The sequence below is a fragment of the Giraffa tippelskirchi genome, chromosome 1 (genome assembly GCF_054371585.1).
Source record: "Giraffa tippelskirchi isolate mGirTip1 chromosome 1, T2T-mGirTip1v1.2.pri, whole genome shotgun sequence".
Classification (NCBI taxonomy): Eukaryota; Metazoa; Chordata; class Mammalia; order Artiodactyla; family Giraffidae; genus Giraffa; species Giraffa tippelskirchi.
The window spans coordinates 25,193,797-25,219,130 of NC_137275.1; the positions used below are offsets into that span (position 1 = coordinate 25,193,797).

Here is a 25,334-nt window from a genome sequence, read left to right on the forward strand (position 1 = left end):
CTCCTTCTCCAGAGCTCCTCCGGGGAGCAGCGGGTCGCCGCAGGGCACCAGTTGTGGCCGCCAGAACAATGAGAGCCGCCGGCCCGAGTGCGCGCCAGGCGCTGGCGCTGCTGCTGCTGCTGGCCGGAGCCGGGGTGTCGGCAGCCGCTGCGGCCCCTGCCCCGCCGCTCTTCAACGTGAGCCTGGACGCGGCCCCCCAGCTGCGCTGGCTGCCGGTGCTGCAGCACTACGACCGAGACTTCTTGCGCTCCGCCGTGGCCCACATCATCGGGTGAGCGCGGGCGAGGGGGCGCGGGCGCGGGTGGGAGTGTGGGAAAGCCCAGACACTTGCTGCCTGAACACTCTCCAATCCCCCGGCGTCTGGAGTGCGCAGCATGTAGGGGCGCCCAGAACTGGCATTGGCCACTGCCTAGGCCGGCAGCGTCGGGATTGGTGGTGACCCGGAGCAGCTGTTTTGACTTTCAAGTCCGGTGTCACCAATGGCACGCCCGTCCACCAGCCATTCTGGAGCAAGGTGGCGCGCGGATTGTCACCCGGGCTGTCGCCCCGGCTGCTCAGCTACAGAGTATGGGACGCACCCCCACGCACTCCTAGCAGGCCTCGAGGGACCCCAGGCTCACCCCTTTGGGGACCACTCTCCGTCGCCCTCCTTCCCGCTCTTGGGTGTTCTTTTCTCTCCTGAACTCCGCGTTCGGGTGATGCTAGCTGGACCTGGATTGTCAGCTCTCTGGGTAAGGGTGGCATCTAGAACTCACCCCGAGGACGAAAGCTTTAGGTACACCCCCCCCAGCACCCCCAGTACACAAGCATAGTACCGACCTCCGAGCAGATCAGACACCCTCGTGGTTTTTCCTTTCTAGGGATTATGTCCCCCAGTGGGTCCTCGCATTGATCAGAAAAGCCGTCTGGGAGCTGAAACTCTTCCTGCCGCAGCCCTTCACCGATGAGATACGCGGCATGTGCGACGCCCTGGACTTGGACCTGGTCGACTGCATTCTTCTCAACCTGGTCTACGAGTTCAGCGCGTGAGTGCGCAGCGCTAGCGCGGATTAGTTTGAGATTTGGAGGGGATTCCGGCGACATTTGAGTGGGAGGAGATGTGTTTTCAGTGTGATAAAAAAAAAAGGGTGGTGACCGGGCTCCCCAGAAACCTGCAGTACTTCCTCTTTGCTTCTCTGGGTGAGTCTGAGCAGCAGATTATGAGCTTCAAGAAGAAAAGCACTTTCTCTGACCTCAATACTGAACTGTTCTTGGACCTGAAGCCCCCTTTTCTCCCTTCTCCAATCCGGGTAGCCTCCCACTTTCAAAACTCTGCTAACACTTAGTCTCCCAGGAAAGTTTTGAAATAATCCCCCACTTAAATTAACCCAGTGACTGTCCAACCTTATAGTCAGGGGGTTGTCCCAGCATTCATTTGTTTCTCTGACTTTATCCCTCCATGTTCATCATGGCTAGTGGTCATGACTCCTCTTTCTCAGCCCGTTTCCTCCGGGGGTGGGAGCACAGACTACACTGTTCTGGCTAGTAGGGCCAGCCAGTATTTGATACCTGCAGTGGGCATGATCAGCTGTGGTGCACACGGGGGAAAGCAATGCGGAGTGTGTGGTTGATCCCAGGCAGAGTGAGGGGGCAGCCTCAAGTCTGTGGGCTCAGTAACAGGTCTAGGAAGTAAGAGAGATTTGACTTGATTTCTGTCTTCAGGACTTACTGTTTTGCCACCAGACCAGCTTCATCTAGTAACATCTTTTAGATCTTTATAACTTCTGCCTGCAAAAGATATTAGAAAAAGATTGTTTTTTTCCTTTGGATAATGAAACTACTGCTTCTTGGCATCTTCTAGAATACCTAGGCAGGATAGGTTAAGAAGCACTGTGACTGCTATCCTCTTCAGGGAAATGTTGTAAGACACCGATAGACACAAATATGTTAAAATGCTTTTCAATTGACCTAAGTTAATTTTCTCATTCTTCGTCTCCTACCCTTATCTTTTTCCTATTCTGACATGTGACTTTCTCAATGAAAAAATCAGTTATTTTCATTTTCCTCTTCTTTTGTTGGAGTCATTGTATTCAAACCAACTAAAGCAAAAGTTCTAGTTAAAAAATTCTAACTTTTGGATTTGATGTTAAGGTATGTACTGAATTGCCTGACAAGGAAAAGCACCATCAGATTCCACTAGCATTAACAAAGGAAATGTTTGTCCTCATTTCTGGTATAAGACTTTTTGAATAAGATTAACCAAAACTGTGGTTGTTGTTGTTCGGTTGCTAAGCCACGTCTGACTCTTTGTGACCCCATGGACTGTAGCACGCCAGGCTCCTTTGTCCTCCACTATCTCCTGGAGTTTGCTCAGACTTAAGTAAGACTAGCTACCCTTTATTGAGCCTACTAGGTATGAGGCCCTGGAGATGGTATTACATTTTGTAATGTGGAAACCAAGCCTCAAAGGGGACAATTTGCTCAAAGTCAGGTGCACGTTGAGTCGTCAGAGCTGCTGCTAAAAGCACGTGTCCCCAGTGCACTGCGGCAGATCTTCCAGAGCAGAGCCCAGCTCCCTAGTTGTCGGCTGTGCTTGGGAGCCTCTCATGAAAAAACATTTGGCATGACACAGAAGAATTGTTGCCTCCCCAATTTTGAAAAATCACCTTTGACAGAAAGTCTGCAAACTTTATCTACCTCCGGTGTCCTGTCAGTTCCCTTCTTGACATGAACTCTTTGAAGATTAGAAACCTTGATGGTGGTGGTGGTGGTTTAGTCGCTTAGTCATGTCTGACTCTTTGCGACCTCATGGACTGTAGCCCGCCAGCCTCCTCCGTCCGTGGGATTTTCTCGGCAAGAATACTGGAGTGAGTAGCCATCCCCTTCTCCAGGGGATCTTCCCAACCCAGGGATCAAGCCTGCGTCTCTTTTGTCTCCTTCTTGGCACCACTGCCAAGAAGGTGCCACCAGAAACCTTGGAAAAAATTAAAACCTGACCAAGCTTCCTTTTTTAAACAATGAAAAAGTAAAATTTGTTTTCTCTTAATTATAAAAGTACTTATGTAATCATTATGGAAAATTAATAAAGAAAATAATAAAGAAAATTAAACACAATCCTGTTACTCAGAAATGACCATCCATCCTTCAGGATATTTCCTCTCAGTTTGTGTGTATGTGTGTATCTTTCCCCTGCCCTAGAATTGGACATGATATATTTAAATGTTTTTTATGTAACATAACATATTCTCAGGGAATATGGACATTTAGACATCTTAACAAACCTTTTCCTCTTTTCCTCAAAATATCTCTCTCTGGCTGATAGTTCTTAAAAGATTCTTTTCTCTTGTTAGCTCTGTACAGGGAGCCCTAGGAAGGACTGGAAAAGTGCCAAACCCCTATATTGTTCACCCCTTTCTCAAGACCAGACCATCTGACCTGTCTCTTGAGAAACCTGTATGCAGGTCAGGAAGCAACAGCTAGAACTGAACATGGAACAACAGACTGGTTCCAAATAGGAAAAGGAGTACGTCAAGGCTGTATATTGTCACCCTGCTTATTTAACTTATATGCAGAGTACATCATGAGAAACGCTGGGCTGGAAGAAACACAAGCTGGAATCAAGATTGCCGGGAGAAATATCAATAACCTCAGATATGCGGATGACACCACCCTTATGGCAGAAAGTGAAGAAGAACTAAAGAGCCTCTTGATGAAGGTGAAGGAGGAGAGTGAAAAAGTTGGCTTAAAGCTCAACGTTCAGAAAACTAAGATCATGGCATCTGGTCCCATCACTTCATGGGAAATAGATGGGGAAACAGTGGAAACAGTGTCAGACTTTACGTTTTTGGGCTCCAGAATCACTGCTGATGGTGACTGCAGCCATGAAATTAAAAGACGCTTACTCCTTGGAAGGAAGGTTATGGCCAACCTAGATAGCATGTTTAAAAGCAGAGACATTACTTTGCCAACAAAAGTCCGTCTAGTCAAGGCTATGGTTTTTCCAGTGGTCATGTATGGATGTGAGAGTTGGACGGTGAAGAAAGCTGAGCACCGCAGAATTGATGCTTTTGAACTGTGGTGTTGGAGAAAGACTCTTGAGAGTCCCTTGGACTGCAAGGAGATCCAATCAGTCCATCCTAAAAGAGATCAATCCTGGGTGTTCATTGGAAGATTTGATGTTGAAGCTGAAGCTCCAATACTTTGGGCACCTCATGCGAAGGGTTGACTCATTGGAAAAGACCCTAATGCTGGGTAGGATTGGGGGCGGGAGGAGAAGGGGACGACAGAGGATGAGATGGTTGGATGGCATCACCGACTCGATGAACATGGGTTTGGGTAGACTCCGGGAGTTGGTGATGGACAGAGAGGCCTGGCGTGCTGCAATTCATGGGGTCGCAGAGAGTCGGACACGACTGAGCGACTGAACTGAACTGAACTTCTCAAGAAGAGAAAGTGAAACAATTTATGAGGCAGAATAGTTTGGTGCCATTGTACTTGTTCTGAGAAATTTGGAAGAGAGATGAGCTTCAACCAGCTTTGCATAGCATGTTAAATAGATACATACTTCCAAGCAGAGAGCAGGCAAAGTTCAGTGATCTCGCTGAGCCCAGAATAGGTCCATTTCAGATTTAGATTTAGGATGAAATTCTCATTCAACATGTTTTCAACGTCATGTGTGCTGAGAGCAAAGGTCTAGTAACACTGAAGAAGCACTAGAGCTGTGTCCAGTTGTCTTTTTCATCTTGAATTATGAATCCACAGGATTACATAGCATATGTGTACTTTCACTTTGAGGGTTTATTTTTAAAATAAAAAGCTCATTTCCTTTTTCTTGTTTTTGTTGTTCACTCATGTTGAACTTTTCCATTTTCCCAGATTCTGCACCAGTATTGTGGCTCAGGACTCCAAAGGCCACATTTACCATGGCCGGAATCTGGATTATCCTTTCAGAAATTTCTTACGCAACTTGACTGTGGATGTCCAGTTCATAAAGAATGGGCAGGTATAGTTCGTACAGTGTAAAATTCAGAAATCAGAGACTTGCTAACCAGTTGGCCATCACTTAGATGGTCTGCAGCTTAAGTGTGTTATCAATTTAAGATACAAAAAACATCAACCTCCCGGAAAAACAAAACTTTGGAGAGATTTACATCAAGTATGCCTGTAGAAATGAGAGTCATTTATTATTATTGAGCACCTACTTACAGAGCTCAATCACTTTTCCCTAGGGATATCTCTGTGGAGGTATGATCAATCGTCTGCTTGGTTTCTTTTTTTTTTTTGGTGGACCATTCAGCATGCAGAATCTTAGTTCCCTAACGGGGATGGAACCCGCACCCCCAGCACTGGAAGGCAGGATTTTAACCACTGGACGGCCAGGGAAGTCCCAATCGCCTACTTATGATACCAAGTCAGCTCTTTGCTTTTCCATGTCCAGGCTGCTGCTAGAATAGGGAGGGGCTGGATAGCACAATGGCTAGGAACACCTACTTTGGGGATCTAACAGGGCTGGGTTTGAATCTTACTTCTGTCACTTCCTTTGGGAACTTGAGGAATTACTTATACCCATTTTGCAGATTACAGCTCAGAGAGGTTAATAACTACTTTCTGGAGATAGTTATAAAGGTTAAATGAAGTGATCTATGCAAAGCATGAGATAGATGCTTGACAAATAGTGGCCAAATAATAAATAGTTCTTTACAACTATAATTGACCCATACTACTCTCTTGTTTTTCACATTTAAGAAATTATACTTAAATCTTTTTATTTTCATCCTAGTTTCTTTAAAAGTACAACCAAATGTGTACTGTTGTCCCATTTCTGTGTAAATATCTAGGGATATAGTAGCAATCAGTGTTCGCTGAATACCCAAAGCATATCATTGCCATGAAACAGAGGAGAACATCCAAAGGTCAGATCTTGGCTTTTCGGGGGAAACATTGTTTAAGGGTTTTATTTCATTTGTTCTTTGCATTTAGAGGTTGAGTCACAAATACTAGAAACTCATTTACTAAAAACTCATTTGCTTTTACAAACAAAAATTGTTTGTCATAAACATTCAAACAGTACAGAAATTTAAGGTGACAGTTTCTCCTTTTCCCAGTTTCATTCCTTCACTTCAGCACTATTACCAATTTGATTTGTAGCTGCAGATTTACTTCAAAAATGGTTTTAAGTGGGAGCAATGACAGAAGATCCATGAAAATAAATTCTGAAAGGACATCTGCCAAAATGTTAGTAATTATTACTGAATGAGGGGACAGTAATTATTTTCGTTTTACTACTCTATGCTTTTCTCCATTATTCTACAGTAAGAAAAAATTCTTAAAAATTGACATAAATGCAATAAAAATAATTTCAACTACTCCCTCTAGACTCACCCTAACCAACATTTGGTTTCTGTTACTCCTAGAGCTCCCATGGGAAACAGTCTGTTGGTTTGGCTTTTCTCAGTGCTCAGGCTATTATTATCGAATTTAACTGTTTACACTTGGGTATTGTCTTTCTGATGAGGGCTCATGACCAATAAATTGTTTTGCTAAATTAAGAACAGTTTATCTGGTTATCCTGGGACTTCCCTAGTGGTCGAGTGGCTAAGACTCCATGCTGCCAATGCAGGGGGCCAGGTTCTATCTCTGGTCAGGAAACTAGATCCTGCATGCTGCAACTGAAAAAAAAAAAGATGACACCACTAAAGATCCTGCATGCTGCAACAAAGACCTGGCCCAGCCAAATAAATAAATATTAAAAAATAAAAGAACAGGTTATCTGCCCAATAACAAGTTATCCACTGAATAATAAAGCTCTTATTCTTATCTAGTAGTCATAGTTTTAAAAGTATTTTCAGATACAGGACTTCCTTTGATCTGCATAGCAGCCCTGTGAAGCAGACTCAAATCAATACTTCCATTCTTATCTGCCAGATGAAAGGGCTGGGCTTTAGACAGTGACTTGCTCCAAGCGACAGGAGGAGATGAGGCAGAGGTGGGACCAAACCCAGGCCTTCAACCTTCAAGCAGTTTTCTCTGCAAAACTCAGACTGTAAATTAGTCTCCTGCCCCAGCTAAGAGTTTATGCAAAATGACCTGTCAGAGACAATTGAAAGCATGCATACATGCTCAGTCACTAAGTCATCTCTGACTCGTTGCAACCCCATGGACTGCAGCCTGCCAGGCTACCCTGTCTATGGGATTTCCCAGGCAAGAATACTGGAGTGGGTTGCCATTTCTTCCTCCAAGGGATCTTCCCGACCCAGGGATTGAACCTGCATCTCCTGCATTGGCAGGTGGGTTCTTTACCACCTGGGAAGCCCAATTGAAAACGTAGAAATACAGAAATAAAAGCAATTTTTCAGAGCTACAAGATACAATATCTTACAAATTCTATCTTGTAGTTATAATTACATATTCTAAAATATCTGGGAAACTGCAAGTGATTTTGATTTTTATAACTTTAATTTTCTGAACTGTCCAAAAGTGACACGAAGGTGAGTGTCAGTGTATCATGAGAATTAAGTGACCATATGATTACTTTTTTCTTCCTATAGTTACATTTTGCAAGGGCTTTAATAATGAGTAGACTTGTTTCCATTTTACCTCCATGAATGGAAATGGGGAGAATTCATGGAAGGTCCTCAGTGTGTCTTGTGTAAGAGGTCATTTAGAAAACTGAGGCCACTGCATTTTCTCTTGTAATTTAGCCACTTTAAATTATTTTACAATTGGACAAGGTGGAAATATATGGCTAAATGAAAAGTTACTGGCATAAAATTCAGCTTTTTAGGAAAAAATGAAGCTATGGCCATTCATTTCTCAAAATACAAAAATATTAGTTCACCTTTATTGAACCATATGAGCTGGGCACTCTTGTAAGTACCTCTTTGAAAATTGAAATCTGGGCACTTCTCTAGTGGTTCCAGTGGTTAAGACTCCGTGCTTTCAGTGCAAGGAGTGTGAGTTCGATCCCTGGTCTGGGAACTAAGATCCCATATGCTGTATGATGTGGCCCCCCCAAAAAGAAAAATGAAATCTGGTGTCTGAAATAACTGGTAGAGTGTCTTTTTTTTCCCTCAGGGATATAGTAATGTCTTACAGTCATTGGAGTTCATTTCTTTAAAGTGAGAGCAAAACAAAAAAAAAAGAATAAATAAAGTGGGAGTAATCCCTATAACTCATGAAATAATCAGGGGATTAAGTGAAAGATGTATGTAAAATATTTTTTTCATAATTAAAATTTAAATTTGATTATTACTAAACAGTCTCACTTGTTTCCCTTTACAGAGTTTATAAGAGCATGGTATTAATTTCTTATAATTGAGTCAACACAAGTTTTTAAATGGAAGCCCATTTTCTACTTCTAGGATGGAGCTTCTTTTTTTTCTGTATGGAGCAGTTTGATGAAGCTTATTGATCCCTTCTTAAAATAATGTTTTAGAAATACATAAAATGAAATGTACAACATTGTGAAGAACACCAGTTATGTTGAAATACAGCTATTTCTACATTATACTTTTCTTAACACATTAGCTAGTAAAATTTAACAATGGGTCTAATAACTCCACCATAAATGCAGAATAGTGATAAGTGTGACTGATATTTCAAGATAGGTATGTATGATGCCATTATGTATGTGAAAATATCTGCAATTTCTCCTGGTGATGAAACCACAGGCACTCTATAACTACACGAGTTCTTGCATTTATTCATTACAGAGGGAGTAAAATTTCAGTCAGAAGTTAGTGAAAATAAAGATGTACCTTTTTTTTTTTCCTCATCCAAAGTCAGAGATCCACTGACTTCTGTCCCTGGGCCCTCAAAATTAAATCTAGAAGGCTATTTCAGAGTATTAGGTTGGAACTTAAAAAAAGAAATCCATGACATTTGGGGGCAAAACAGGTATTTCAAAGTACTTTTGGTTGGAGTAATGAGATGATGTCTTATCTCTTGATTTCAGATTGCCTACACAGGAACCACCTTTGTTGGCTATGTAGGATTATGGACGGGTCAGAGTCCACACAAGTTTACAGTTTCTGCTGACGAACGAGGTACTCAAAACAAATTCCCAAGCATTTTCAGCCCTATCCCTGTTCAGTTTTATCCAAGTAAGTCACTCACTCAGCCAACAGAGCACATGGAACACCTTCCATGCTCTGTGCTTCGGTTCAGGTAGGGGAAGTGGGCAGTGTGCTTGTGAGCAATGAACATGATTTCAGCTAGTGATGAGTGCTCTCAAGAAAGTAAAACAGGAAGATGTGGTAGAGAAAGAAGTTGGGCATGGAGCAAGTACTACAGGGATAGGGTCAGGGAAGGCTTGACTTAGATGACCCAGGTCTACAGAAGCTGGGGGAGGAATTCCAGAAACAAGACTGTAATGTGGCTACGGGATGGAGTAAGGGGGAGTATATTAGAGATGGAGAAGGAGGCTGAGGCCAGGTGCAGGGTTATGAGGAGGAGTTTGGGTTTGAAGCAAAATGGAAGCCCTCGGGAGATTTTGGGGCTTCCCTGGTAGCTCAGTTGGTAAAGAATCCGCCTGCAATGCAGGAGATCCCTGGGTTGGGAAGATTCACTGGAGAAGGGATAGGCTACCCACTCCAGCATTCTTGGGCTTCCCTTGTGGCTCAGCTCGTAAAGAATCCGCCTGCAATGCAGGAGAGCTGGGTTTGATCCCTGGGTTGGGAAATCCCCTGGAGAAGGGAATGGCTATCCACTCCAGTAGTTCATGGGGTTGCAAAGCATCAGACACAACTGAGTGACTTTCACAGGAAGATTTTAGGCCAGGGGTGAACAGATCTGTTTTGCTTTTACACTCTTAACTGTCATTTGGTTGCTCTATAGAGGCTAGATCATGTTGGGTTAAGATGGAAACAGGAGACTGTCTGGAAATGATTGCAGTCATCAGAGGATATATGATGGCATTATACAAGCAACGTCTGTAAAGCACTTTATGGTTTTCTGTGCATTTTCTCTAAGTTCTCTCATTAGACCCTCCCAGCAGTCCTGTTAATTAGGCCGGGCTGATATTATTAACTGAATCTATTATGCAAAAGAGGAAACTGAGGCTACAAGGTGAAAGGACGGCTAGTAGATGGGAGAGATGGTTCTCAAATTGATCTCCTGGGTCCTTGCCTCATTGCTGTATTATTCAGCCCACTGCCATGCCCCCAAGGCTCAGGGGACACCACTCAGTTACCCAACATATGGGAAACCCTGAAAAAACTTAGCTCTGTCCTTGGTCTCTGTCCTCAGGAATTTGCAGCTGAATAAAGGAGAAAGATATGTACCAGGAGTCTCTTTATTTCCGTTGATGTATTCTTACTTTTTTATATAAGCCTGACCAGGAAGATGCTGGTTGAGGATGTATCCGTGTCCTTAATAGTTCTTTATCCTCTTATATTTCTTCATCATTTCCTTAAGTATCAGATGTGAATGAGACTAATTCTCAACCAGTGGTACCCAAACTGCAGCATGAGTTACTGAAGTTTTACAGAGAATGAACAAAAGAGGCTTTGCTTCCATCATTTTGTGGCTCAGACTGTTTAACTGATAGTTATGGTATGACCAGGTTAAAAAAAAACACCTCTTTTAAACCTTAACCTAATGAAAACTACTTTTATCGTTAGCCTGCTAAGATTGAGTTAAAATGCCTGAACAATAAAACGTGCCCCTGGGGCAGCAATTCTAGTGTGTGTCAATATTATCATTCCTTCCTTGGCAGATAAAGGCTGGTGGTGGGAGAATATGATTGCGGCCCTTTTTCAGAGACACTCACCGGTCAGCTGGCTTATCCGTACTGTGAGTATTTTTACTGTCGAGCTCACCTCACCCTAAGGGCTTCCCTGGTGGTTCAGTGGTAAAGAATCCCGCCTGCCAATGCAGGAGATGCGAGTTCCATTCCTGGGTTGGGAAGATCCCTTGGAGAAGGAAATGGCAACACACTCCAGTATTCTTGCCTGGAGAATCCCATGGACAGAGGAGCCTGGCGGGCTACGGTCTATGAGGTTGCAAGAGCTGGACATGACTGAGCAATTGAGCACATAGCACACACAAACCATGAAGAGGGTGCACTCCAAGGTGCCTGGCTAGAGTTTGGTCAAGAAGGAGAATCTTTGTCACAGGCTCCAGTTTTCCACAATAGCTGATTGCGATAAGAGACCAAGGTTTTCTAAGGATATAGATGTACCCTTCTTTTAAAATCTCCAACTGCAAATGCATTCATCTCCATTGGCAAGTATCTTAATGAGCAAAACAAATGCGTTAGAAGATAACCTATTTAACCTATTACATTACCTATTAGTCAGCAGAGTTCCAAGCCACGTATAAATTGTGGTCTGAGCACAGAAAGCACATCTTTCTGAAGCACACCTCTGGTGAAAGGAGCTGGCCCTGCCTCCCTTTAGCCTTTTGGGCCTTTCCTTGTCCTGCTGTAAATAATCAAGATTCTCTAGGTTTGAAATTTTCCTAAACTTTTTACTTGAATATTCCCTAAATATGTTGATAAACACTGCACCCTTCACATATTTTTAAGATGACCTCTAAAATATTTCATCTTAAGATTAAAAAGCTGCAAAAATCCAGTGTATTGGACATGTTGACATTTAAAAATAAAACTATAAATCTTTCCAGGGGAATCTAAATACCAAAAGTGTTTTTTTTTTAATTTTATAATTTACATACAGTAAAATGCAGAAATATTAAGGGTTTTGTTCAGTGTGTTTTGGCAATTTTACACACTCATTTATCCATCCATGTAACCAGCAAACATACACAAAATATAGACCCTAACAACTAAAATAAAATTACAATGTAAGAGTTGTGAGTTAAGTTTTGTTTGCAGCAAAATGAGGAGTATAGCCAGGGAGTCATCATTTCAGATAGCTCTGAGAAACTGCTCCAAAGAGATGAGGGGAAGGTCAGTATAATATATGATTTTAGTGAAGGGGGAATGGGCTGTCAAGCACTACTTTTGGCAGAGGCTTGCTGCTAGTCATAAGGAGCAGATGTCATCATTGATGATTTTAATGCTTTTCTAGATAAGAGGCAATGAAAGAATTGGGCTCATAAAATCTTCTCCTGAAAGTAACTATTTGAAGGCCCCGTCCTGCCAGTTTTTTCCAGAGCACAAAATGCCTCATTCCTGATCTCTCCACCCTGATCTCCTTTCAGGATGTGTTGAAGGTCAGCGACTGCAATGGCTAGTGACCTGATCTTTGTAGAGGCACACAGTGGGTAACAGTTTTTAGTTGGCAGATGTTTCCAAATGTCCCTGGAAATCTTCCCTAGTGCTCCTTTCTAGTCAACTTCCAACTTTCTCTGACTCCCCACCTCCTTGCCAGGCACCACTCTGACTTCTATCAGTATAAGAAGTTTTGCCTGTTCTAGAATTCATATACCCAAAATCATAGTATATAGACTCTTTCTTTCACTCAGAATGTTTTTCAGACTCATTATTGGTATCCCTAGTTATTGGTATCACTTCTTATTGGTATCACTAGTTCATTCCTTTTTATTATTGAAGAAGGTTCCATTGTACGAGTATGCCACAATTTATCCATTTTATTGTTAATAAATGGACATTGGGTCATTTCCATTTTGGGGCTGTTGAGTTGGTTTGTTCTGAACTCAGCAAAATTATATGTGAGGCAATAGGAGATGATATTGTGATGGAATACGTGATGGAATATGTTTTGGATTATGTTACCTATAGCATCCCCCAAGTGCTAGCAAAGAATTCATAGCCTCTAACAGAATTCTGTAAGAACAAAGCAAAAGAACATCAGTAAGAAATGCTGAAAGTAGTTGGACTTTCCTGGTGGTCCAGTGCTTATGAATGAGACTGCTGTATAAATTCTTGTACCAGTCTTTTTGTAAACTTATATCCAGTTTAGTTGGTTACATAAGTACTTAAGAGTAGAATTGTTGGGTCATAAGGTATATGTATATTTAATTGAGGTAATGATATGTAATTCATATGCCATACTATTCATCCATTTAAAAATATACAACTCACTAGTCTTTAGTGTAAGTCACAGTTATGCAGCCATCACTGCAGTCAGTTTTAGAACATCTTCATTCCCCTGAAGGGAAACCTGTACCCATTAGCAGTCACTGTCCATTTCCTCTGTTCCCTGAGATAGATAAGGTTCCTGTCTGCCCCTCAGTGGGGTGCCATTGCCTTCTCCGAGTGTGCCACTAGGGTGAATAATAGCAGTCACCACTGCTTTCAGTATTTCTTTCTTTTTTTTTTTGACTGCACCCTGTGGCATGTGGGATCCTAGTTCCCTAACCAGGGATCGAACCCATGGCCTCTGAATTGGAAGCACGGAGTCATAACCACTGGACCACCAGCAAAGTCCAGCCACTTTCAGTATTTCTTACTGATGTTCTTTTGCTTTGTTCTTACAGAATTCTGTTAGAGGCTATGAATTTTTTGCTAGCACTTGGAGGATGCTATAGGTAACATAATCCAAAACATATTCCATCACAATATCATCTCCTATTGCCTCACATATAGTTTTGCTGAGTTCAGAACAAACCAACTCAAATCTCACTACCCCACCCTGACAGCAAGCGATATGCATAAGGCTGGGAAAAGTCCACAAAGCTTGCCATGGTTAATGGTTTATGATGCTGAATGATGGCACCTTTGCAGACACCAGTGTTTTGAATCGTTCATTTGTTTGCCCCTCTCCCTACCCTTGACACTGGGCTTTGGCACTATTCAGGAGGGTGAGATGGCTGTACTTTCTAAAAGTGATGAAATAGTGTTGGTGAAGGTGCAGGTGGGAGGGACTGGCCCTCTAGCCGGGACATTGTCCAGCAAGATCAGCTTGAGGAAGGAGTACACGTGGAAGCAGAAGATTTGGAAAGTGATCCCCTTAACCACCTGTGCTATGGACCTGCGGAAGTGTTCAGGAAGTCCAGTTCGGCTTGCCACTCTAACGCAACATGCTGTCTTTCCTCTCCAGCCCTTTGCCAATCTGTTCCATTGAGCTGCAGCTCTTCCCCACCCCCACTCCCAACCCCACACAATCACTGCTTTCTCTGGTCTGACTTCTGTTTGTCTCTCTGACCTCAGCTCATGCGACACCTCCCTTGGAGGTCTCCTCAATGGCCTGGGTAAGGACTGGTCCCTTGCTGTGACTTCCGCAGCATCTCCTTCTCTGGTGTTGACACTCATTAAGTTGTGTCGCTATTGCCTGTTGACTTTACTTTCATCTTTGGAAGTTTGGTGGACTAAGGACTGGGTCCACCATATTGACAGCTCTGTTCCCACATCAGCACAGTGCCTGGCACATAGTATAGGTATTCCAGAAATGCCTGTGGAGAGAACAAATCAGTGAAGAACATGAGGAGACCTTTGCGAGAGTGATCTGCCTTGAAATCATACAGCCTTTGTTTTGGTGAGCAGGGTCTCTCACCCAAGTGAAGTGAAGTGAAAGTCACTCAGTCATGTCTGACTCTTTGCGACCCCATAGACTGTACAGTCCATGGAATTCTCCAGGCCAGAATACTGAAGTGATTAGCCTTTCCCCTCTTCAGGGGATCTTCCCAACCCAGGGATTGAACCCAGGTCTCCCACATTGCAGGCAGATTCTTTACCAGCTGAGCCACAAGGGAAGCCCTCTCACCCAAGAGAACACGTCAAAGTTCTCTTCTTTTGTGAGAAAAATCCTCCTGCTGTTGCCTTTCCCTGGAGCTTCCTCCATCTCAGGAGCCCTGATGACAAGGGAATGAGGTCAGAGCAGTTCAAGATTATAGCCATGGGTTCATAGAGCAGGAGTATATGCTTTGGACCAACTGTCCATCATCTGGTGTGGGTAAGTGACAACTATGATGATGCTAATGCAGGTTTGTCTTTCTGTTCAGACTCTGAGTGAATCAGAAAATTTTGAAGCAGCTATTTACAAACTGGCCAAGACTCCACTTATTGCTGATGTTTATTACATTGTTGGCGGCACATCCCCCAAGGAGGGAGTGGTCATCACAAGGAACAGAGGTGGCCCCGCAGACATATGGCCTCTAGATCCTTTAAATGGAGCGTGAGTAGAATTAAAGGCTTTGGTCATTTTGTATCAATAATCTTTTTTTTTTTTTAATTGATGAGCCTAGAGATACTGTTTATTTTTATATATGCTATTTTCTTTAGCTGTATCCCAAATGACCTCGGGTAAGACAAGATTATTTGTCTTACCTGCTTTGTTGCAGGTGGTTCCGAGTTGAGACAAATTATGACCACTGGAAGCCAGCGCCTAAAGGAGATGACCGAAGGTAGGCTCTGCACACTGCCTGGTTTGCAGTGTTTTCTTGTGGTCAGGAGAACGTGCCCCTCCTGCTCCAGGAAGTGGAGAGGACTACAGGTGCTGTCTCCTCCCAGAAGATGTACCTGGGCCCCTGGCCAGTGCCTCAGCCGGGATGGGAGAGTGTGGTATGTGGTAGAGAGCATGACAGGAAGCTGGTTGGGAGTTGGAAGGACAAGGTTGATTCTGGCCTCGGGGTCAGGAACCCTAGATTTCACCACTAGCTCTGCTGATGACTCACTGGGTGGCCTCTTGAGCTTCTGTTGACCCATCTTCCCACACACACACCTTTTTTATTTTTTTATTTTAAAACTTTTTATTTTGTATTGGGGTATAGCTGATTAACAATGTTGTGATAGTTTCAGGTGAACAGCAAAGGGACTCAGCTGTATGTATACATGTATCCATTCTCTCCTAAGCTCACTCCTATCCAGGCTGCCATATAACATTAAGCAGAGTTCCTTACGCTATACAGTAGGTCTTTGCTGGCTACGCATTTCAAATATAGCAGTGTGTACGTGTCCGTCCCAAACTCCTTAACTATCCCTTCCTCCCTGGCAACCATAAGTTTGTTCTCTAAGTCGGTGAGTCTCTTTCTGTTGTTGACTCATCTTTAAAAGGAAATGATGGAACAAGATTCATGGTTTTCTATGTAAGACTATTTTTGGAAGGAAAATATTTCTTATACTTAAATAAACTGAGGAATTCCCTGGGGGTCCAGTGGTTAGAACTTGGCGCTGAAAGCCTGTTCTGAAATCCTGTGTGGGAGCCTGGGTTTGATCCCTGTTTGGGAAACTAAGGTTCTGCACCTGGCCAAAAAAACAAACATACAAACAACAACAAAAAATAAATAAAACTGGGTGCTTTAATTTCCCTTCTAATTTTGAAAAACTCTTTAATTGTAATTCAGTGTGTTCCCAAAGAGCAAGTAGTCATATACTTTTCCTTGATTTTACTGACCCGTATGTTGGATGACAACTGTTCAGGTCACAGCAAACATTTTCCCCATCCTGCTTCCTTGAGCAGATGGGGCCACTGGGCCAGGCTGTTGAATGCCTTTACCATGGTGGTCTGAGACAAGGCAGTACACATGCATGGGGGCCAGCGTCTGTTTAGAGGAAAGGGAGATACTGAGGCTAGGCTTTGTATTAAGCTTCGCCAAATGAGAGCTGGAGGGACTCAGGGTTTCCTGAATGCCAGGTGACCTTTGATCATTGTCCTTACAGAACACCCGCCATCAAAGCCCTTAATGCCACGGGCCAGGCAAACCTCAGCCTGGAGACGCTCTTCCAGGTAACTTGTGTCACAGTGTCCAGTTTTTGCCCAGGATGTTTGGTGTCTTTCTCAATAGTGATTAAAAAACATTCTCTAAAATCAAACATTGTTAAAGTTTTACCTGGTTGAAACATGTAAAAGAAAAGTCAGATGACGTTTTCTGAACTTGGAACCATTTAGATTAAAGTGTCCATCTTAACCTGTCTGCACGTTAAAAAAAAGGCATAGTCGTAACATATGTTCGTTTGTTTAAAAGAAAAAATAAGAGAAAGGTTTCAAAACTATCACCCCAAGATAAACCAAAGTTATTTTTTTCCTGTAGATATTCTGCATGTATTTCTCTTACCTTTTAATAGTCTTTTATTTATTGATAGTATTATTTTATTGAAGTATACTTGCTATAAAATACTATATAAGCTTCAGGTATACAACATAGTATTCTTGCCTGGAGAATCCCCATGGAGAGAGGTACCTGGTGGGCTACACTCCACGAGGTCACAAAGAATCGGACACAACTGAGCAACTAAGCACCGCACAGCACAGCAAACAACGTAGCGTTTGTAAAGGTTATAGTCTATTTCTAGTCATTATAACATATTGGCTATACTTCCTGTGTTTTATAATATATCCTTGAATCTTATTTTATATAGTAGTTTGTATGTCTTAATTCCATACCCTTAATTTGCTCCTACTCCTTCCTTCTCCCCACTAGTCTGTCCTCTTGTCTATAAGTCTGTTTCTGTTTTGCTATATACATTCATTTTTAATTTTTAGATTCAATTTATTAGTGATATCATACTATATTTTTCTTTCTCTGCCTTATTTCACTTAGCGTAGTGCCCTCCAAGTCCACCCATGTTGTTGCAAATGGCAATATTTCATTCTTTTTTATGGTTAACTAGTACTCCACTGTGTTTGTGTGTGTGTATGTATATATACATATATGCATATATATATATATATATTCACAGTGCAACCCACTCCAGTGTTTTTGCCTGGAAAATCCCATGGACAGAGGAGAGGTCTATGGGGTTGCAAAGAATTGGACACAACTGAGTGCACACACACACACACACACACACACACACACATATATATTTATCACATCTTCTTTATTCATTTGTTGATGGACACTTATGTTGCTTCTATATCATGGCAATTGTAAATAATGCTGCCATGAACATTGGAGTGCATGTATCTTTTTAAATTTTTAGTAGTCTTTTTTAAAATTAAATTTATGTATTTTTAAATGTCTTTTAATGTGATTTTTCCCATGCAGGTCTTATCAGTGTTTCCGGTTTATAACAAGTAAGTGACATGTTAAGCAGGCGTCATGCATCACCCCAGCACGGTAGACTCTCTCATGCACTTTTTGGCTCAGCAGGGACCTGAGGGCTCCCACAGAGCAGGTTTTCTAGGTGCTGTGAACACAACAGTGACAAAGTCTCTGTTCTCCTGGGACCAGCATTCTACTGGCAGGAGCAGGGAGGAGGCAGGGAGGGAAAGATAAACTCATGTACCATGTCAAGTGGGAAGTCCATGGAGAAAACCAAAGGTAAGGAGGATAGAGTGATCTGAAAGAAGAGGGCATGACATGTTCATCCTAAATCCATCTGCTGCCTGGGGGCCACCCTCCCTGGTTGTGAGCTCCTTCAAGTGACTCTTAGGACTAAACTATAGACACCTTCAGCTTTCCTTTATCTTCCTGGGGAGCTTCCATCCTCATCCTCAGTGCCTAAGTGAATGATTCTCTTTCAGCCTGTGCCCTTGGCAGCAGCATTCTGTGAGCTATGGCTTCTCGGATCTGCAGGCTGGGATTTCACCCACCTCCTTTTCTGAGGTGAATCGCTGGGCAGTGTTGCCACTGCCACAGGGGGCTCTTAATTAAACTTGAAGTGTAGCCCCCGCCAAACTTGCACAGGACTCTCTGAAGGTCCACTGTCACCATCTTAGCAAGGCTAAATGGGCCCATAGCCCACTCCTCAGGGCCCCATCCCCCTCCCAGTGATGCCTGATTGCCTTATCAACACCCGAGGCCAGCTCAGTGAGGCAGGACTTAATTTACTAATATAAAACAGGAAGCAAGTCAATACAGAGTCCTGTCTCCTTATATTTCCATGAATTCCCAAGCCCAGCATTTCCTACTATCTCATCATCCTTGCTTCTTTCTCCAAGGCAAGAATATCAAAATGGTATTCTTCAAGAAAGAGTCTAGTACAGGTAAAATTTGTAAAGTGAGTTTTAGTTTCAAATACCCAATTGATTTTTTTTCTTTGGAAGGATCCTCTTGTACACAAATGTAAAACAGCAGTTTTCCTGACGGCCTCTAGAAGAACTTTTGTAGTATTTGGGTGTTCTAAGATTCCTTAGGTACAATGACACTTTCTTTTTTAAAAAAAAAAATGTGTTGGAGTATAATTGCTTTACAGTGTTGTGTTAGTCTCTACTGTACAGCAAAGTGAATCAGCTATATGTTTACAATGACATTTTAAAAACTGGTGTTACTCTTCTCACTTTGCACCACAGCAGGAATATATCTCTTTGGAATTGTTTTTAAGTATGTCCAGATAAAAAGATAATTGCTAAAAATTTCCTGTAAACATATTCTAACAGCCAAAAACAGAAAAAACAAATTAGTATTTTCCCACTCTAACGAATGAATTATTTGGGCACATATGACCCAGTACTGTTCTAGTGAACTAGCTCGTTGAGGGCAGGGAGAGCAAAAACAAAACTCTCCTGATTTGTAGCACGTATTGACTTCCGTGGTGTAAATACCTACCCTGACCTACTTCAGGATTACAGTTGGCTCATAACCTTCCTGAATATTTAACCATTGATTCTCACCAGCCTCCCGGAGTCAGCGCCAACCCACTTCCTCTAGGGCACAATATTGCCCTTTCAATATTCATTTAAAAAATAGATGAAAACCTATTTTTGTGTTCTTATAGTTTTTAAAAGGTATATAAATGATGTTTCTTTTAAAGATTAACAGTATAATAAAATAGCTTTAATATTTATTTTAATAAATCAGTTTCCATACTGTAAACAGCCCATATAATTTTAAATAGTTTCATCATAGACAATCAAATGTAGTATAATTGAGTTAAACATTCTCCAGTTGTTAGTTTTCCCTCATTAAAACTCTGAAATAAATATTATTAGTACATTATTCCCCTCCCACCCTGCTTTTGTATTATTTTCCTTGGCCTAATTCCCAGAAGTAGGATTACTGAGTTAAAAGACTACAAATGTTTAAATGGCATCTGAAATGCTTTGTCAAAAGAGATTTGTCAGAAATTCTAAAGTTTACCAAGAAGCATTTTTCTCTGTTGTGTAATTGAAAACCCAAAAGGAACTACGTTTAAATGATAATGATCCCTGAACCAGAAATAACACAGATCCTTGACTCTCAGGCCCTTTACATGTAGTGATTACTATCGACTAAGTCTATTTTATGTGTGAGGTTAATAGAAACGTCTGAACAGAAGCAGTTATCTCTATGCTGCTCCCTTGTGCTGTGCTATAAAATTACATGCCCCTGCAGTAGAACACCATCCTCTGCTGTGGCTGTCAGCAGAGGAAATATTGCAACAGTGATGGAGAATAGAATTGTGACCAAATAAGTAACTGAGATCCTCTTCTGGGAACCTTCCTTACCCTTGGATGAGCTCTGCATGTGCTCATAGTGCTGTCTTCAGTCCGGTGTACTATTCAGCTGCAGGGTACCAGCACCGATCCCTCAATAGCCTGGCTCGAGATGCTTTGAGCATGCATCCCAGCTAATGTCTGGGGCAAGAGGTGGATGAAAGGAACGAAGTGAAGTACCTGAGTGTGTGTGTGTGTGTGTGTGTGTGTGTGTGCGCATGGGTGCGCACGCGCAAGTTATTGGGATCTGTCACTCTGCAGAATGTTGAATGAGTGACACTGTACTTTTCATCCTTAGATCTAGGCAAGTGGGCCCCCGGTCTTGATTCTTGAGCTCAAGGGGCCCCACTCTGGCCTTCCTTTGACTCTCCCACAATATAAGGAATCCACTCAGAGTCTGACCCAAGTACCTAGAACCCTGGAATTCTCAGCCTGAACAGCACCAAAGCCATTTCCAGGGCCTGTGTGCTCTTCTTCCTGGGTGGTGGTCTCTTGATGGCAGTGTGCAGCCATTGTGGATGTCCTGTGTCTGATGGGGGATGGCTGGGTGTTACAGGTGAAGCCTGGATGTAACAGTGGAGTGTCCACTCACGTGCCACTTGTGGGCCAGGCAGAGCAAGGCTGAAGGCCAAAGCCAGCTCTCCCTCCTGCCACGGAGGAACTCAGAGGGATCTGAGAATTTTAAATTTAAACTCAGCCTCCCACAGTGTTGTCAGAATAGGAAAGAACACTTTGTGTGGTTGCTTGAATTATAACTTTTAATTATTCTGACATACGTGGATCTCTATTTGTATTCTTGTCCCTGATCCCAAGTGTTAGGGGAAAGGCTTGGGATTTTTTTTTTTCCTCTTTGGATATTAGAGAAAATGATGGGTATATTAAAATTCCTTTCTTTATTTTCAGCTACACAATCTATACTACTGTAATGAGTGCTGCCAACCCAGACAAGTACATGACTAGGATCAGGAATCTGACATAAAAGCAGAAGAGAGAGTTCACCTATTCTATGAAGGTTTGCTAAAGTTTTTTTTTTTTTTTTTTCTCAAGGGGTGGGGCTAGGGGCAGGTAGATGTGTGTTGGTATTTCTCCTGGAAGACAGTGGCATCCTCAACATTTATACATACATAATATTTTCTGACAGGTATCTGGTGTATGGTTGACATTTGTGTCAGGTTAATGTTGCAATTGGGCTTTCCTGGTGACTCAGATGGTAAAGAATCTGCCTGCAATGCGGGAGACCTGGGTTTGATCGCTGGGTTGGGAAGATCCCCTGGAGAAGGGAATGGCAACCCACTCCAGTGTTGTTGCCTGGAAAATCCCATGGACAGAGGAGCCTGGTGGGCTACGGTCCATGGGGTTGCAAAGAGTCAGACGTGACTGAGGTGACAGCACGTAATCAATGTCACAATTAGGCATTTATTTTGAATTGTTTGATTGAAAGCTAATCATCTGATGCCCAGTGACCTTTGCCCTTTATTAAAACCTGCTTTCAGGGCAAAGTGTTACCTCTTCACTTACACAGAGGGGCAAATATCTGTAAGACTTCTGTGTCGCCGAAGTAACAAGGAGGCAAGCCCAGTTCCTTTGCAGACAGACCCTGAAGGACCAAGGACACTCAGAATTTGTTGTAGGCATGAGTGAGTCCATAGGTGAGAGGAAAGATGTAAGGAAGAAGCAGGAGTCCTTTCTGCTGTCCCTAAAATTGAGCCATCTTGGCAGCCACTGATGGACAGAACACCTTTTCTGATTGCAAGGATCTTCTGAAGTTTATAAACCTAGCCTGATGTTTGGACAGTCACTTATGGGGATATTAAAATCAGTTTAAATTAAGCCTATTTTGTTTTCCTTACAGATGATTTTTTAATGAAATATTTGAAGAGCTGCACTTTAAAAAATAAAGTGAAAAGATTATATTTTATGACCAATACAGGCTTCTTCCTCATTAAACTTTTCAACCTTGTGCAATGGGAATAGGAGGATCCATCTGGAGCTTGTCGTGGTAAAGTGGGTAATGGGCGTCCTTTAAGGTTTGCCTTGACCTTCTCTGAGCTTCTTCTATGCTAGCTTGAACAACTCAAAGATAATTTTTTTGATCTCAGAGGGCAAGCCATATCCTCAGGCTTTATTCCCAGCTTCTCACCATTATTTAAACCTATGTGGTCATATCTCAGCTTATAAAGAAATGAGCAGGCAAGACCTCCTTATTCATTAGGAAGTGCTTCTGGAAGTGTCTGCCAGCCTTAAATAAAATTAACAACAATTATTTTTAAGCAAAGAGGAGTTTATTATGGAATAGCAGAGGAGTTAACAATTCAAAACAAGCAAACAATGGCAAACCACAGGCAAGTCTAAAAAACAAAGGGGAAGTAAGCTTTTATTGGAATTTGGGAGGAAATTGGGGAGCACTGTTTTGAACAAAAGTTCATTAGAAAAGAACAAGAGTTCAAAGTTGTTGCAGTTTCACACTGGTTGCAAGCGACGGTCAGTTTGCTGTTGCTGAGAAATGCAAAAAATCTTTCTTCCTGCTGGCTGTGTAACCATAGATAACAACTTTCCTTTCATGGCTTCACCACACCATTTAAAATCAAGTATGCTTTATCTGGGCTTTCCAGGTGACACTAGTGGTAAAGAACCTGCCTGCCAATGCAAGAGACATAAGAGATGCGGGTTTGATCCTGGGTTGGGAAGATCCCATGAAGGAGGAAGTGGCAACCCACTCCAGGATCTTTGCCTGGAGAATCCTAAGAACAGAGGAGCCTTGTGGGCTATAGTCCATGGGGTTTTGAAGAGTCAGACAAGACTGAAGCAACCTTAGCAGGCACGCATGCTTTATCTGTTTTCACATTTCTCCCTTTTGATCAAGACCCTTCTCTGAAAGCATCACTGATGCAGCATCAGATTGTTTGTTTTGGCTGAAATATTTTTGTCTGTGTCCCTCAGTACCGGGAAGGTCCTTTCCTAAGAGTTGTGTTGGGCACAAAGAGCAAATAGCATTTGGAAACCACAGGGGCCACATTTGAGCAACAAGGAAGGTAAAGAGGAGCTCTCAGGCATCTCCCATTCTTAAGTTACATCTTGTCAAGGTTGTAAGCCTTGGAATCTGAAAGCAAAGCATTGAGCTGACAGTATACTGTTTGGCATCATTCCTGCAGATATTTGCCAGCCAACAGGTACAAAGTCTTAAAATGGTTATGCAAGTCAAAATTAAAAGTAGAATGACAAATCCAGTTTGTATAATTGTCCTAAAGATTGAAGGACCATGGGGAATCAGGTGAAACTTGTTGTAACCAGTGTTCTTGTTCCCTGATTTTCTGTAATTGAGTTTCTACTTCCCCAGAGAAATGTATCCATGAGCAACAAGCAGTGCTTGCTGCCAGCAGGTACTACCTTGTTCTGCTAGGAGGTAGCCAAGGGAATTTTGGTTACCTAACGCCACCTTAGCTAAGGAATTGCAGAATTAAGGAAACCTCAGCTAAAACTAGAGCAGAGACAGACCTGTAGGGGAACCACTCCCAACCAATGCATCATTGATTACAGTAAAGCCCACTATATATGAATCTTCAGTTCTCAAAGAGGCAAACATGCATCTTGTTCCAGCAAGGACCCAGAACCTGTGCCATCAGTGTCAGACATTAGTGAAATTGCAGCTTGCCCCCCATCTCCTATTGCTGACCATCCTTCAGCTCTCACATCTCGCAACTCCTCTCCTTCCTCCAGTCAGTAACTTTTCTTGCCTGTTCACTTGATGCCAGCCCCTATATGCCAGCTGTTGTATTACTGTACTTTTCAAGGTACTGTAAGATTTAAAATCTTTTCTTTATTTTGTGTGTTTGCTTTTATGTATTGTTTGTGTGTAAAGAATTATAAACCTGTTACCGTACAGTACTATATAGTTGATTGTGTTAGCTGGGTACCTAGGCTAACTTTGTTGGACATACGAACAAATTGGACTTACAAATATACACTCTTGGAATGGAACTCGTTTGTATGTGGAGACTGTACTCCACACAGGAAGAGATATATGCCTACATCTCAGACAGGAAGGTGTTGCCTACTCTACTATCCAACCGGAAGAAGAAAACTCCGATGACAGCCCAGCCAATCAGACCGTAACTGCCCAACCAATGAGAAGTCTCCATACTTTGGACTGCTAGCTTCCTCCAGTGAACTCTTTCATGATCATCACACCTTCCCAACCCCCTTCTTTTCCCTATAAAAACAAACTCCTCTTTCTTGTTCTCTGGATTTGCCTATGATCTGCCATAGTTTGCACATCCCAAATTGTACTCCTGTGGCTATTCCCAAATAAACTTGCTCTTGCTGACAAAATAACTGGCTCTCCTGTTACTAAAGTTGACAGAAATCTAAACCTGTTGTTGGGCAGCTATTGCTCTGGCAGTGAAGAGTCCGCTGTGTTTCCTAGGGTAATGGATAGAGTTCTAATCATGTGCTGACTAATGTATACTCCAGACCAAGAAAGGAGGAAAGATCTCCCGATGAGGCAAACCCAGAGTCTTGGACCCTGCCAGGCAGTTAGCTTTAGGTTCTTTGATGTAGGCTTAAGGGGTTGGCCTAGTTTCAAATCAGTTATAAATGGACAGTGGAACAACTAGATGTCCTAGTGAGCATTGTCTTCCCATTCGCTAACTATCCTGACATTTATAAACCCAGGGATGATAACATCCTTCACAAACAAAGATGAAACCAGATGAGCACCAAGGACTCCAGCTGAAGTGTGATTGTTTATTAGTGAATTTGTGGGAATGGAGCTACTGGCATTAGTCAACCAGGGGTCAGTGATGTTTTGAGAGCATTCTGGAAGGATTCTTCCAAGCCAAAAAGACCATTCGCTAACATGACAGCACAGGGTACTTGAGTTTAGGTTGTTTTTTTGGACAAACATTATAAAACTAGGGGCTTGAGTGGGGGAGGGGGGTTGCTGTAGTGTCATAATTTTAAGTTTATCTAGGATGGTACTCTCATTGCTGTCATCAATGTGGGGTTCAGGAGGAAACAGAGCCAGGGAGGGAATGTTGGCAGCAGTTTCACTCGGTAGCTAACGTCGAGGGGAAGTTGAGTGAAATTAGTGCTATTAAGGATAAATGAAAGATTGGTCACAGAACAGACTAAAGAGTC

General features: G+C 42.5%; 2 protein-coding genes across 8 annotated transcripts in view; both read left to right on the forward strand.

Moving 5' to 3' along the window:
• NAAA (N-acylethanolamine acid amidase) overlaps positions 1 to 25,334 on the forward strand; it is a 29,552-nt gene continuing 4,218 nt past the window's right edge. The window contains exons 1-11 of one of the 7 annotated variants that reach the window (XM_081585826.1): positions 1 to 271; positions 861 to 1,025; positions 4,855 to 4,981; positions 8,933 to 9,023; positions 10,694 to 10,770; positions 14,845 to 15,017; positions 15,184 to 15,246; positions 16,502 to 16,568; positions 17,830 to 17,858; positions 21,102 to 21,210; positions 22,051 to 24,527. In XM_081585826.1, coding sequence (XP_081441952.1) covers positions 69 to 271; positions 861 to 1,025; positions 4,855 to 4,981; positions 8,933 to 9,023; positions 10,694 to 10,770; positions 14,845 to 15,017; positions 15,184 to 15,246; positions 16,502 to 16,568; positions 17,830 to 17,858; positions 21,102 to 21,177 — 1,071 coding nt within the window. In that variant the 5' untranslated portion in view covers positions 1 to 68 and the 3' untranslated portion in view covers positions 21,178 to 21,210; positions 22,051 to 24,527. Of the gene's footprint in view, positions 272 to 860; positions 1,026 to 4,854; positions 4,982 to 8,932; positions 9,024 to 10,693; positions 10,771 to 14,844; positions 15,018 to 15,183; positions 15,247 to 16,501; positions 16,597 to 17,829; positions 17,859 to 21,101; positions 21,211 to 22,050; positions 24,528 to 25,334 lie in introns of those variants that run through there. The other 6 variants (XM_081585836.1, XR_014080928.1, XR_014080931.1 and 3 more) reach the window with 6 other exon arrangements.
• PPEF2 (protein phosphatase with EF-hand domain 2) overlaps positions 21,148 to 25,334 on the forward strand; it is a 49,267-nt gene continuing 45,080 nt past the window's right edge. Inside the window, exon 1 of the mRNA XM_081585810.1 lies at positions 21,148 to 21,210. The gene's annotated coding sequence lies outside the window, so the exon portion shown is untranslated. The remainder of the gene's footprint in view (positions 21,211 to 25,334) is intronic.